The sequence below is a fragment of the Coenobita brevimanus genome, chromosome 57 (genome assembly GCF_032717465.1).
Source record: "Coenobita brevimanus isolate Jiangsu-jjx chromosome 57, ASM3271746v2, whole genome shotgun sequence".
NCBI lineage: Eukaryota > Metazoa > Arthropoda > Malacostraca > Decapoda > Coenobitidae > Coenobita > Coenobita brevimanus.
In genome coordinates this window covers 56099167-56115144 of record NC_137010.1, presented here as the reverse complement: position 1 = coordinate 56115144, position 15978 = coordinate 56099167, and the positions used below count along the sequence as shown (strand labels likewise).

General features: G+C 42.3%; 1 protein-coding gene across 1 annotated transcript in view; it reads right to left on the bottom strand.

Annotated features, from left to right (window-relative positions):
- Positions 1-14106, bottom strand: part of LOC145402347 (protein DOP1A) — a 57580-nt gene extending 43474 nt beyond the window's left edge. Inside the window, exons 1-6 of the mRNA XM_080274494.1 lie at positions 13960-14106; positions 12641-12827; positions 10978-11143; positions 8442-8631; positions 6425-6600; positions 3442-3744 (exon numbers count right to left, since the gene is read on the bottom strand). Of these exons, the coding sequence (XP_080130620.1) occupies positions 3442-3744; positions 6425-6600; positions 8442-8631; positions 10978-11143; positions 12641-12827; positions 13960-14106 (1169 nt within the window). The remainder of the gene's footprint in view (positions 1-3441; positions 3745-6424; positions 6601-8441; positions 8632-10977; positions 11144-12640; positions 12828-13959) is intronic.
- Between the last annotated feature and the right edge of the window lie 1872 nt (positions 14107-15978).

Sequence of the window (15978 nt, the reverse complement as noted above, 5' to 3'; positions counted from 1 at the left end):
CCCCCTCCCTCTCCCCCCCTCCACCTCACTCACATACACTCTCCTCGTCAGTCTCTTACCCTCCATCCTCTCCACATGGCCAAACCACCTCAGTGTGTTCCTCCTAACACTTCCTGTCACATCCACATCTACACCACAATGCTCCTTTATATCCTCATTTGTCAGCCTGTCTCTCCATGTGACTCCACAGGCTCCTCTTAAATAACTCATTTCCACTGCTCTCACTCTTGACTTATGTCCTTCCAACAACGCCCAAGCTTCACTTCCATATGTTAGAGTTGGTATCTTAGTATAATAGGAAAAGTTTATGGTAGGATACTTATTGACAGAATTAAAGAAAGAACAGAGAAATTAGTTGGAGAAGAACAGGGAGGCTTTAGGAAGGGAAGAGGTTGTGTAGATCAGATATTCATTCTTAGATCTTTAGTGGAAAAGTTTCTTGAGAAGGGAAAGAAGTTGTATGTGGCTTTCATGGATTTGGAGAAAGCATATGACAGAGTGGATAGACAAGGATTGTGGAAAGTGTTAAGAATATATGGAGTAGATGAGATGTTGTTGAATGCTGTGAAGAGTATGTATGATGGTGCGAAGGCTGCAGTGCGTGTGGATGGTGAACTAAGTGAATTTTTCTCTTTGAAGGTTGGGTTGAAACAGGGATGTGTCATGTCTCCATGGTTGTTCAATCTGTACATGGATGGGGTAATAAAAGAGGTACAAGGTAGGGTAGTGGATGTTGGAGTGGCCCTCGTGAGAGAGGATAGTGTTTGGAAACTCCCTGTACTGTTGTTTGCAGATTATACTGTGTTGTTGAGTGAAGACGAAGGGGAGCTGCAAGGCTTGGTGGATGAGTTTGGGAGAGTGTGTAAGAAATGGAATCTAAAGGTGAATGTAGGGAAGAGTAAAGTGATGGTCTTTGAGAGAGGTGAAGTCAGTGAATGTACAGTGAGGTTGGATGGTGAGGAAGTGGAAAATGTGAGTACGTTTAAGTACTTGGGTAGCGTGATGAGTAAGGATGGAGGTTTGGAGGGTGAAGTGCTTGAAAGAGTACAGCAGGGAAGAAAGGTTGCTGGTTCTTTGAAAGCAGTGATAAGAAACAGGGAAGTGAGCATGGAAGTGAAAAAGTTACTACATGACAGTATTGTGATACCAACTCTAACGTATGGAAGTGAAGCTTGGACGTTGTTGGAAGGACACAAGTCAAGAGTGAGAGCAGTGGATATGAGTTATTTAAGAGGAGCCTGTGGAGTCACATGGAGACACAGGCTGACGAATGAGGATATAAAGGAGTGTTGTGGTGTGGATGTGGATGTGATAGGAAGCGTTATGAGGAACACACTGAGGTGGTTTGGTCATGTGGAGAGGATGGAGGGTGAAAGACTGACGAAGAGAGTGTATGTGAGTGAGGTGGAGGGGGGAAGAGGGAGGGGGAGGCAGAGGATGAGATGGAGGGATGGGATGGAGAGGTATATGAGAGAGGGGGGTGTGAGTTGGGAGCAGGGCAGTGAAATGGCGGGGGACAGGGCGACTTGGAGGCGATTTGTTTGAGGCCACCCCAAACGGGATTGAGGCATCTGGCAATAGATAGATAGATAGACTGGTATCACAATACTGTCCTGTAGTAACTTTTCCACTTCCATGCTCACTTCCCTGTTTCTTATCACTGCTTTCAAGGAACCAGCAACCTTTCTTCCCTGCTGTACCCTTTCAAGCACTTCACCCTCCAAATTTCCATCCTTACTCATCACACTACCCAAGTACTTAAATGTACTCACATTTTCCATTTCCTCCTCATCCAACCTCACTCTACATTCACTGACTTCACCTCTCTCAAAGACCATCACTTTACTCTTCCCTACATTCACCTTTAGATTCTGTTTCCTACACACTCTCCCAAACTCATCCACCAAGCCTTGCAGCTCCCCTTCGTCTTCACTTAACAACACAGTATCATCTGCAAACAATACTAGGCAATAACAATAACATGTAATGTACTTCTAAAATACATTACTGGTGCATCACTGTATCTCTGTTGTATTGGCTTGTTTGGTATAAATATATGAAGTATTGAACAGAAATAGCAGTTAAAGTAAATGCTAAGCACTAGCTGCTGATTTCATCATCCCTACTAATCTGTTTAATTAGATGAAGTATATTTATGGTACTTTATTCCTTTTCAAGTTAGAGATGACCTCTTGTCATAATGCACTCTGAAATCTATATATATATGTACAGTATGTGGTATTGTAGGAGATCATTATAAACTGACCTTTTTACATACCAGAACTCTTTGTTATCATGACCACACCAAACTACATAATATTGCCTATTACAGTTCCATTGCTCCTGTAAAGCATATCTGCCAGCTCTACCCATGTTACAGTACCAGGCCAGTTTCATGGAAAAAAAATAAATAAAGATAAATTTTGGAAAACATCTCTAACTTCTAATGAGGACTACCTGTTCAAGTTCTATGGCATGATAGGGCAACACTGACATCACCTCATTTTATTCTTGTCCTGTACTGATTACTTCATTCTGCACAGAACAGACTCTTTGAAAGGGAGTTGTTAGATTAATTAATTATTACTACTGTTGTGTCCAAGGCTCAGGTGAAACGTGAAACCAATGGACTTCAATTGCCTTCTCCTGCAGTGCACTAGCCTTTGGAGAGGCAGAAAGGGAAATAAAGGAGGGGGTAAAACAAAGTAGCTCCACTGCCTGGACATACCAGTGCCCCTGCATCAAGGCATATTCTCCAGCACCATGCCTAAATACACTTCCATCAATATAAGAGGCCTTTCCTAAGCTGAATGACATCATCTGACATCATCATCATCCAGACCTCCTTTCCCACCCTAGGACAGGGTGAGGAGTAGCAATGTCCAGACAACCTAAATCTGCCCAATCCAGTGGGCCACATTTCTATTTACTTATTATTCAAACCCCGGAATCCTGGCTCTATCTGACAACCACAAATAAAACAGTAAACAAAAAAGGATATCACATGGATTCCAACAGTTAAATCTGCCTACAGCATTTGAATTTCAATGTAAACGGTTTAAAATACTTATTCATGTAAATACTGTACAGTATTAACTACAGTACTTTACACAGTCATTGATATAAGATCTGGAACACAGACATGTAGCCTACAGAAACTCTCAGTTATACAGTGAGTTTAATATACATTCAAAACCAACTGCATTTCATTTTCAAAGTAAAACAATACATGCTGTTCTTTATCAATAAAACACACTTTTTTTTTTGTTGATCTCTCTCTCTCTCTCTCTCTCAATACAAAACAATTTTTTTTTCATCTTTCTCTTATCATAATCTGTCAGTCTGTCTGTCTTAATATAATCAACTTTCCCTTCTTCGCCCATCTCTTACCATAACCTGTCTATCTTCCTCCACCATAACCATGACAGTAATTCCACTCACCTTAACAAATTCAGGAAAATATCGTCCAAAATATGTGGCCCAATTTCTGGCTTATCTAACAGCGACACAATGAGCCTATAGGGTCTGAGATCAGGGGGCTGCGAGGCCTGGCTGGAACGTAAACAAGCCACCACGCCCTCGACCAGCAGGGGGCGGGAGAAGGTCTCGAAGTAAGCGTTGACCTCAGTGCCGTCATCCGTGGTTGTGTCACTCACGGTACTACTGAGGCGTTTGACCACCGGGTGCTCGGAGGAGAGTAGTGACAGGTTGATCTCTGACCCCAGTAGCCACGCATACAGCCGCCTGTGTGACAGGTTACATGTGTGGTAAAAAAAATTCATTCACCATCTTGATACTTTAATTCATAAGTCCTTGCTATAAGTCAATTTAAACATTTTTTTTTTTTTCTGTTAATCAAAACTAAAATCATCATCATCATCATCATCAACAACATCTAATTCTGCGTTGCCCCATGAGGAGCATAGGAGCCCAGGACTAGGCAGGTTGGTCCTGAAATTTAAGATGAGGGTAAACTAAAATAAGAGAAAAATTGGCAACTAAATATTCATTGCTACCTGTAAAATGCTTTGCCAATTTTCCCCTTTTTACACAACTAATTGTATGGAAAAAGTTGTGATATTTTTTAACGCACTCCAAACTTATTATGACGAGTGCCTGTGAGAACCATCTGTAAAGTTATAGGTAATAAAATCAATCCACTAACTAGCTGTATAAATATAGGAACTTCACATTTACTTTGAAACATCAGATGGACTCGAAATACCACAACATTGGGTTTCAAAAGACACTGCTCACTTCCTCTCTGTTCACGGTAAGAGAGCATGTATTTCTGTCCTCAATTGTATAAGAAACCTTTGATTGCTCAAGATTCATTTGGTTGAACAAAATTATATGGAGTTAGCTTTTCATAATTAACCAGCAAATCTCATACCATCCCTCTTTTTACCCTAACATGGCCAAAAATTCCCATATCTCCATCTTGAATGCTGAGTTGTAAGTACAGACTGGCACTAGCTTATGATGCAGGGCACAAAGGAGTGCTATGGAGAGAGTGCACAGCAGTAGCATTGTCTCTTTCTGCCACAGAGATATATAAAATAAGCTGCGAATGGACAAAAATCTGGGCCAAGTTACAGTAAAAACAGTATAGCAGAGGCCCAAGGCTAGGCTACAAGACTCATCAATCACCACTGTCATCCCTTACATTTTCCACTTGAGACTGGGGTGAAGTAGGATCAAGAAATAAAAGTGTAAGTAGGAAAGTGGGAGAACTACCTACATTCATTCATTGCCAGACGCCATGTATCCCAAACGGGGTGGCCAAGGGCTTAGAGTTAATTGTTTTACAGGGAGGGGCACTAATCCTCCACCAACCCCACTTGACACGTAGGGAGAACGTTATGCCAACAGCATCTGGTGTTCCCAGGCGGTCACCCATCCAAGTACTAACCAGACCCAACGTTGTAAGCAACTACCTACATACCCAATCAAAATAACTTAACAACACTCAGCTCAAGTCCTGGCTTCATCTTACAAACCAAATCTATCTATCTATCTATCTATTGCCAGATGCCATAATCATTTGCACATATTTTTTTGGCATTTTACCAGACTCTAGAACATTAACCCCTGCTGGGCTGATTCTTTGTAAGGCAGTTTACCTCCCCTGAGTCACTGTTTCATAACCAATGTAAACTGTACTTAAACTGTACTTCATATGGGGCTTGTAGCTTGGACAGTGCATGTTTTTCTCTGTGTTTCATATGAAGTCTGTAGCTCACTAAGGGTTAAATGGCAAGTGACAGGCCTAAACATGCTCTCAGTCCAACTCCATTCTGTCCACTTTAACTTGGCCTAAAAGTGACATCCCTCCATCCTAAATTCTAAGGTACAGCAAGAGATCAACATAGGAATATGGCTCTCATTAAGAAAAAGTATTATGGAATGGATATACAGCCACAATACTGTCTCATTCTGTCACTGTGCAATGGGAAACCAGCTGCAAAATGATGTAAATCTACTGCATCAATCAATACAAGTGAAGTCAACGAAAGAAAAGTATTACTGCCAATGTTCTGATGGAAACTGGACCTATGTTTTTCAAAATTGTACATTTTTTAAACAGGATCTGATATGTTTTTCTAGATATATTTTTTAAAACAGCACCAAAGAGGCTTTTTAAATATAATTTTTTATAAAGCAATTTTGTCACTGAAAATTTGGGTTGATAACATATAAGTTTTAACTAACTTGTAACACAATGTTAATGGCAAGAGTTAATTCTATTTTAACCACTGCAAGGTGTAGAAGCCCAAGGGGACACTACCACACTCCTGAATATTTAATCCCATCAGTACAGTTACATCATCTTCATCCAGACCTCCTTTCCCACCCAAGGGCAGGGTGAGAAGTAGCAACATCCAGACAGCCTGAGTTTGCCCAATTCAATGGGCCATGCTTCCATTCACTCACCATTCAAGCCCATAGAATCCTGGCTCCATTAGATAAGTAAAAAAAAAAATTATCCACAATAATAAAAAAATTTCAATACCTTCACATATCATTTAGCACGAGGGAGGGGGGTTCTCTTGTACTTGAGTGATTAAGAGAAGGTGACTTGCTTATGCGCTAGGGTGGGCAAGGAGTTCCAGATGAAGATGATGATGATAACAATGATGATGACTGGCTTATGCTCCTTAAGGCATTATATGATCAAACAGTCCAGCGACCTCCAGGGCTTCAGACTGATATGGATTTGTGTGTGACCTTCATTATGTCTGGTGATGTTGGAAAGACACATCTTCGTGTGGTGGCATCATTATAACCAGGATGCACAAATGTCTCTCAACTCCCTCCCTATCCCCAAAGACGGACAGTGGACAGCATTAGGGCAACTTCAGCAACTACAACTATTGCCTGCCCCTACTATATCACCAGACATCAAACAGCCACAACCACTGACCTGTTAAGTGACATATCCCTCCGCAGCACCACCAATATGGCTGACGACACCACCCTGACCAGGTCCGGACGAAGCAGCTGTGTGTTGTGCATGGGTAGGGCTGCCAGGGTGAGGTCCAGGGCTGCTCTCTGCACTAATACACTACTGTCCTCCATGGCTTCACACAGCGCTGATACCTGGAGGAAGAAAATGGCGGTGAGATGGTATACGAGGGAGTGAGTTGATCTGGGAGGAAGATGGGAGAGGGACATTACAAATAAGGTGGAGGAATATGAAGGAAAGTGGTCAGTTGTGGAAGGAAGAATGATGAGAATGAAATGGAAAACAAATAGGAGTATTGTGGGAAAAGGGAAGAATGAGGTGGGGTGTGAATAAGAAGAGGTATACAAGGAGGGAAGAATGGAGTAGAGGGAGAAGGAAAGAGAGTATGTATGAGAGGATAGTATGGCTCAGGGAAAAATAAAGTGGAGGGAGAAGATGAGGATGAAAGAGTATACGAAGAAGGGTGGTATGTTGGAGGAATGAATGAGATGGAGAGACAAGGTGGGGAAGAATATGAAGGAGGGTGGCGGTGGCTCAGTCAGTAGAGAGGTGGCCTGCAGTCCTACCGGACCCAGGTTCAAATCCCCACTGGGGCAGGGCCCAGTTTAAGGATTTGAATTTCATAAAATCAGAGTTTACTGATCTACCAGAAGACCCGCCGACATGTCGTAAAAATACCCCCGCTAATACCAATACACCAGTCCTGTATGAGACAGCCCTAGCATGTATTCAATATGGACGGTGGGTGTTAGCGCTGAAATGGTGACATGTAGAGAGGTGTATGGGATGTAGGAGGACTACTGGACCTTGAGAGCAGGATGTGAAGCCTATGCCCAGTGTCGAACGCATTTAAAAAAAAAAAAAAAAAAAAAAAATGTTGTAGGAAGAAGGAAACAGACAGAATGTATGAGTGAGACTGGAATCATCTGGGAAGAGGCAGACCAAGAAACAGGCAGGTGTGTATTGAGGGGGCTGGATGTGCTTTAGAAGTAAGTCGGGGAGACAAAAACAAACAAACTGCAATAATATATGAGGGAGGATGGTGTGTTGTGCTGTGGGGAGAGGAAGATCAAGAATAAGGTGAATGAGTATATGAGGGAGGATGTGAGCTGAGAGCAGGGCAGTAAAATGGCGCTGGGACCTGGTGACAGGGAGGCGATTTGTTTGTGGCCACCCCTTATGAGATTAAGGCATCTAGCAATAGATAGATAGTATATGAGGGAGGATGTTGTGCATGGTAAGGATGAGGACCAGAGCTCGTATTCTTGTTGGTTAAGAAGCCCCCTAACACCTCTTCCTTATCAATTTATTTTAGGATATGGCTAGCTAATATCATTTTGTACACTGTTTATGCAGAGTACGGTGATATTAGAATGATTTACGTAACACAGACTAGGATGGCAAGGTGTAATAAGCAAAATAAATCACTTAGGAAAAGGTGTTTGGAGCGTCCTTAACTTATGTGAACACAGGAGCAGGGCTGTTCACTGAAATAAGATGCTACTGCCATTATAACATCTAACCTAAACACCACATAGAAAAGGTTAATAAAAATACAATAAACAAGCCTTGTATACATAAAACACAACTGGAACTAATTTGTACCAACAGTTCCAAACCCAGGAAGCCTTCAGTCTCACCCTTAACCCTTTCCAACATTTGACTCATTCATGGCACAATCTGTCATACATAATTCTCACTTCTTTTTACAGCAATTTTTCTGACTGTATCTATGACAACTTTCTGGTCAAATATAAACACTAGTATCCTAATATTGACACTTTGCATGAGTTATAATTTCTTCTCCTACCTTGCACAGAACCCAAACCTTACAATAACATCAATATTAGTGTTAAGGATACACAGTGGATAGCCTGACCTTGTAGCATGCTGTGATATGGGTCTCCCTCTCTTTCTCTCTCTCTCTCATCATCATTTTTATCTACTAAACCCCTTTAATACAAACAACCCTTACCGTAACATCAATATTGGTGCCGAGAATATAAAGTTGGTCTTCGGTGGAAAGTTTGCGGTTGTAGCACGCGGTGATGTGGGTGACAGCCGGCAACCGCACCCCGGAGTTGCCCCACACGCAGTCCCACAGACACCCGAAGAACTCTGCTCGACCCACACCCTCTGCCACACGCCCTAGCAGCTGCGACGTTCTGTGAAAGAGAGGATAAAAGATAAGGGACGGGTTGGACTGCATTTATATCCCTTTTACTCCAACAACACATTTCAAATTCCGGACAATTTTATTCACTACTGGAACAAAACTTCAAAATGGAGGTTAGATACAGCCTTCATTAGATCTTTCACTATTAAACATCTATCTTGAACTGAATAAAATAATTTGGTCTTAGCTTATAAAAAAAAAAAAAAAAAAAAAGTCATTATATTGAGGGGATTAACTTCTAAAATTTCCACCTGACCCACACCCTCCACCACATAACCTAATGGCTGTGATGTTCTGCAAGAGAGAGGCAAAGAAGAAAGGCAGGGTTCTGTTTTTCTAATTATATCTCTGTTATGTGGCACCTTTTCTGATCGTTTCTGTTTTCATGTCCACATAAAATAAGAGAAAGTTGCCTACTAATGTTTTATTACTCTGGAGAACGGATAAGGATATAAGGATACAGGAAGTTTTTGTACTGTATCTTCGACTTTCACATTCCTATACTCAATAAATTCTGCCCAACCTTCACCCTGCACTACACAATCTTACAATTGCAATGTTCTGCAAAAGAGGATGATAAGAATATGAATAAAGATAAAGTCTGGCCATGTGGAGAGGATGGAGAGTGAGAAACTGACAAGGAGAGTGTATGTGAGTGAGGTGGAGGCCAAGGATGAGATGGAGGGATGGAGTGGAGAGGTATATGAGAGAGGGGGGTGTGAGCTGATAGCAGAGCAGTGAATTGGCATGGGACAGGGTGCCATGGAGGCGGTTTGTCTGCAGCCACGCTTTGCGGAATCAGAGCATCAGGCTATACTGTAGATAAAAAAGAGAGAGTAAAAGGAGAATTTTATCTTTAACTTCCATATTCCTAGATCTGAAGAACTTTGCCAGACCCACACACCCCACTACAACACCTACCAGCTGCAAGATTCTGGACACAGAGGATATAAATAAGGAAAAAACCGCATGGGAAAAGCTCCTTAACTTGGCCTACGGTAATTGAAGTTAAAGCCTACCCAACTTCCCAGCACACAAACATCTGACCTATCTGTGATCACCCCAACACTAGGGGGAAATAAGAACCTTTTGACAGCTATTTCAGGAAGATCTTTATTTTCCTTGACATCCAACTTAAAGAGATCTTACTGTATTTTTATCTTTCATTTATTTACAGAATGGCAAGTAAGTAAAGGAGGTGTTTGAAAATATCACAAATTTCTCCAAACAACCAGTGCTGTAAATTACGAGATAATGGCGTCAGCTTTATAGGTAGCTACCAAAGATCAGCTTTATGAGTAGCTATTGATAAATTTTTGGGTGGAAATATTTTTGTAATTTACTGAAGAATTAACAGCAAAACAGATCATAAAAAAAAAAATAACATGTAACAGGAATCTGGTGTATCTTAATTTTATATTTTAAAAGTCTGCCCTGAAGGTAAATATAACTGCCTGGAGATGGTAAAAAATAAACTGATTAATATGTCTCCTGATTCAAGGGATTATATGAGGGACTGAATCTGTGGGTGACTCTACACTGAGTGGCAAGCCACATGGTTTCCTGTACACCATGAAAGCATTTACTACGCTGGGTGGTAACCATATAAACAGATTTTGGCGCCTGGTGGTTTAGTGGGTAATTATTGCACTCCAGTCGGATTGAGCCGGTGAAGGTTTATATCCAAGGAGTGGTTGGGGTTGATTGCTCATGTAATGCCACTCAGGGATGAGTGAGGTTGGTCACTCTCATCTTAAATGTCAGGACCAACTGCCTAGCCCCGGGCTCCTACGCTCCTCATGGGGCAATGTAGGACTGGATGATGGATGGATGGATGGATTAAATAAAATGATCTCCCTCTCCCTCTCTCTCTCTCTAACCACATGATGCCTGGTGTGTGGGTTCAGGCACTCTAACTGGGTGAAGTCTAATGGGTTTCATCTGAGGGGTGGTTGGGGTTTATTACTCGCATACTACCACTCAGGGGGAAGTCAGACTGGTCATCACTGCTTTAAATGTTGAGACTGAGCAGCCTTGCCCCACACCCTTACACTCCAGTTTGTAAGGGGTAAAATAGGGTTAATGATGATGATGATGATGATGACGATGATGATAACGATGATGATGACGATGATGATAACGATGATGATGATGATGATGATGATGATGATAACAATGATGATGATAATGTGACCCTTATATTTTGAAAAGTCTCTCAAATAACAATTAAGAAAAAAAAAAAAGTCTGGAGATTTCAAGAATAAACTGAAAAATGGATACAGTCATCAGATTCGAGAAGTTAGGTGAGGATCATCTGTACAAATTTCCCACACACCTTTCTAAGTGGTCGGATCCTTCTTCCAGCCCCGCCAAGATGCCCGAGAGGAAGCCGTTGAGGCCTGGTCGTAGTCTGGGGCCGAGGGGAACAAAGTGGGTCTCGTATACAGTAAGCAGCGCCGATCGAACATTCATCGCTGCACTACTGAACAGGGGAAACAGACCTGCAAGGAAACAGTGAAGAGGTGGAGGGATGGAGTGGAGATATATAAGGGAGAGGATGTGGGCTGGAGGGAGGGCAGCCAAACAGCACAGGATGATGCAACAGAGAGGTAATTTGTTTGTGGCCACCCCTTACAGGATTAAACCATCTGGCAATATACAGAGAGCAAGAGTTCAACTAACCTAACTGTTTATCAGTAACCATCTTGTTAACTGCTTCAATCTAAGGATATAACTTACAAACTATTTATTCTTGTAGTCTCCAGATAATTTTAATCAATATAAAAAAGTCTTCTCTTACTCATGGAGTTACTTTTGGCTACTACCACATCCGTTACTTGCAGCAAAATGGATCACAGATTATGGTTGATTCTTGTAAAGGCAGTACAGTATAATCAGGAAAACTAAGGATTAAGTCCACAAAAGCGGTATTCTTGCATTCAAACAAAAAGCTTTGGCTGATGTTATCGATACCCCAGACGTTCAGAAGTGAGGACTGCTGTGCATAGTTACTGCCAGATGTGTGATAATTTCCAACCAATCATGAAGGAAGTGAAGAAGACAGGCATATTTGGATTGAGCTTTAAGATAATTTTAAAAACCCAAATCCTGGCATACTCATAATTTAATACAGTAGACTCAGCTTCAAATTTCAAATACACACCTACATTGCAAATAAACAGTTCTTCTCAAGCCTCTTTGCATCCACATACTTAAAAATGATGATGTATGTCTTGAGTGCCTTGAGGTCGATCCCCAAAGGCAATACAAAGTGTATGTATGAGGCCAGTCCTATGCCATTATCATATTCACCTTTGAGTCCCCCATAAAACTTTCAAATATCATCTACATGCTTGGAATATTTGTCACTACCAATCTAGGTGCCTCAGCTACTACTGGTACTACATTCAACAACAAACCCCCATTCCCACAAAAAACTTGGTATATTCCTACAACAAATTTGGCATATTCATTACTACAGTCCCAAGTACCTTTTAACCGGCACTTTTAATCCTCTTATATTGATCTGCACTGTATATAAATAACTCCTGTAAAAGTCTGTTAACACCCAAACAACTGACTGAAAGCTATAATCATCCTCTCCAGTCCATAAAATCTATCCTAATTTCAATATTATCTGGCTGTAGTGGATGTGGATGTGATAGGAAGTGTTAGAAGGAACACACTGAGGTGGTTTGGGCATGTGGAGAGGATGGAGGGTGAGAGACTGACGAGGAGAGTGTATGTGAGTGAGGTGGAGGGGGGGGGAGAGGGAGGGGGAGGCCATGGATGAGATGGAGGGAGAGAGTGGAGAGGTATATGAGAGAAAGGGGTGTGAGCTGGGAGCAGGGCAGTGAAATGGCGGGGGACAGGGCGACGTGGAGGCGATTTGTTTGTGGCCACCCCGTATGGGATTGAGGCGTCTGGCAATAGATAGATAGAACAGATCTGGCTATAGAAAGAGGTTAATATATTCAATCTTCCTCCACCATACGAACCTGCACTGTAGATGAATAGTTCCTGTGAGAGCCTGTTCGTGCCCATACACTTAAAGATGATGTCATATGTTTCCAGTGCCTTGAGGTGGACTCCCGAGGGCAAGGCTGGGTGCATGCATTGGGCCAGGCGCTTGCTGATGGTGATGCGACGCGGCACCACTGGATATTTCATGTGGGATAGCAGCACCTAGGGGAGTAGAATGAAAGAATGACTAAGAGGATGTATGTTGATGAAGTGGAGGGAAGGAGAGGGAGGGGGAGACTGAGGATGAGGTGGAGGGATGGAGTGGGAGGTATGTGAGGGAGGGGGGTGTGAGTTGGGGGGAGGGTAGTCAAATAGTGGGTGACAGAGCGACTTGGGGGTGTTCTGTCTGCGGCCACCCTTTGCGGGATTAGGGCGTCGGGCTACGGACAGATAGATAGATTTTGCATTAACCTGCTCTAGATCTCCGTCATTTTGCAGCTGATTTTACACAGGTCAATGGCTAAAAAAGACAATGATACAGCTCTACATTCTTTCCATTGCACTTCTTCTTGACTAGCATCATAATCTAGCATCAATCAATTACTAAAGCTCAGCATTCAAGATGGACAGATGGCAATGTCAACTCAAGTTAAGTGAAAAGACTAAAATGTTGACCATCTGAACACTATTTCATAAGGAAGAGTAGCACATTATTAGAGCACTGGCATACCCTACATTACCATCGATCCAACACCCCAACCCTAATACATGGTCGTGGAGAGGGACACCTTCATGTGGTGGCACTGATATAAGTGGGCAGCTCCACTGCCCACTTATACAAACATTCCTCAACTCCCTTTCTAACCCCCAAAAGGAGGATGGTGGATTACAGGAGGAAGGCAACTTTAACCTACAGTCCACTGAGTTCATGTACAGCTAAGTCTGGGGTTGCTACGACTACTACTACTGCTACTACTACCACCACTACAGCAACAACAGCTACTACTACTGCTACTACTATTACTATCACCACTACAACAACAACAATAACAACTACCACTGCTACTGCTACCAACTGCTACTACTATTACTACCACCACTACAACAACAACAACAATAACAACTTCTACCATTGCTACTACTACCACTACAACACAAACAAAAACAACTTCTACAACCACTACAACAACAACAACAACAACTGCTACTACTACTAATACCACCCGCACAACTATTACTACTACTACAATGACCACTACTACCACCACCACCCTATTACAAATGGGATAAGAACACCAAGGATGGTACAGCACAGTCACGCAACACTCCTAAACCAACCCTGTACTAATCTCACCTTATTAAGCTTTCCCAGGGTTGAGATGAGGTCCGCCCACTCGCTGGTGTTTTCAAAATTACGAAGAGTCTTGTCCACCGAGGCCACGTAGGCTCGGTACTTGGAGTCGCCCAGCAGGTCATACTCCTCCAGGCTCAGACCACTCATCCTGGGGGTACACGGCAGGAGGTTAGAGTCATCATCGTCATTATCGGCATCATTAGCATCATCATCATCAGTCATCATCCTTATCAGCATTACTATACTGTATTTTTTTTTATAGCACCATCATTACGACTACCATCATTGTCATTTTCACCGTCACCACTGCCAGCATCATTCCACCACCACCACCACAATCATCATCACTTGTACAATCATCAGCAGCACCAATATAAGGGGCCCCACATGTTTCAGGCGTGGAACCTGGAGGCCGGACAGCACTTGCATCACTACTCTTACTCTACTCGTAACGACATTTTTTGCTACGGGCAAACGCTGACTTTATTCATTATTACGATCTTGTTTGACCTTCTATGTCAAATCTAACAATGTCCACCCCATTATTTTTGAAGGCAAGGAACATTTTTTGTTTTACACCTTGCCCTTGAATTTTGACTCCTTCATGAACTCTTAAGAAAATCACATTCTGAAATGGCCTTTGTTGACCTTGAAGTCTAAAGTAACACAACCATTGATAAGATTGGTTGCACATTAAGGGGGGTCAATGAAGTGACTTTTTTTTTACCTAGAATGTCTCCTTCTATGGTTTTATCGTATGCTCCCAAATTTAATGCTGGCTTTTTTCCACCACTACCTATTGTAATGAAGAAGTGAAGGAACGTTGTGGGGTAGATGTGGATGTGGTTGAAAAGATTAGGAGAAATACACTGAGGTGGTTTGGACATGTGGAGAGGATGGAGAATGAAAGACTGACTAAGAGGGTGTATGTAGGTGAGGTGGAGGGAGGGAGAGGGAGGGGTAGACCGAGGATGAGGTGGAGGGATGGAGTTGAGAGGTATATGAGGGAGGGGGGAGTGAGTTGGGGGGAGGGGAGTCAAATGGTGGGTGACAGAGTGACTTGGAGGCGTTTTGTCTGCGGCCACCCTTTGCGGGATTAGGGCGTCGGGCTATAGATAGATAGATAGACCTATTGTAAACTTACTATGCCTACCGGCCTCCAATCATCATTACTACTAACATCATTCATTCTCATTGTCATCATCATCCCCACCACCACCACAATAATTATCTTGTCTAAGATCATCACCTTCACTCCTACCAGCATCATCACCCACTATCATCATCACCATAACATACACTGCTATCATCACCATAACATACACTACCATCATCACCCTAGGCTCCCATGTTACACAATCACACACCACAACGCAAACACAAGCAATACTGACCCATGAAGAGAGAGCCATACATTCGGCCGGTCACAGCTCATGCCAAACAAATCTGCACTTCCAATCTGGGCACTGGGGAGGCTCTCAGGCCGGGCAATTGTGAACTTCATGGGTTAAAGTGCTCTGGACTAAATACCATGAAAAGAACCACATATCCATTCTCCCCTCAGGGATGGATGCACTCTAAAACCTCTTCCTTACCAGTACAGTCTGCATTTGGTACATTATATTCTCTTGATGTTATTTATGTCTTTAAAATTAACATAATTTTCACAAATAACACACAACACAATATAACAGTGCCCTTAAAAGCAGAAACAACAATGAAGAAATGCTAGGGGATTTTCACCAACAAGAATATGTGTGTGGGATTCAATGAACTGCATCAGACATATTTCCTGTGCTGTACTGTAAACTGAACTGTAACTGTAGTCTATTATATCCCCCAAATATCCTAAATATAGCAAAAACTCTCTTATATCCGACTTTGCTTTCATTAATTTGGGAACTATATGTCAGCTTACATGACTCTCCTTATTCATTTCTGGATAGGGCAAGTTAAAATTTTCTTGTATGACGGTAATGCAGTCAGCATAAGATACAAGAGCTGGTCCGTAAATACCAC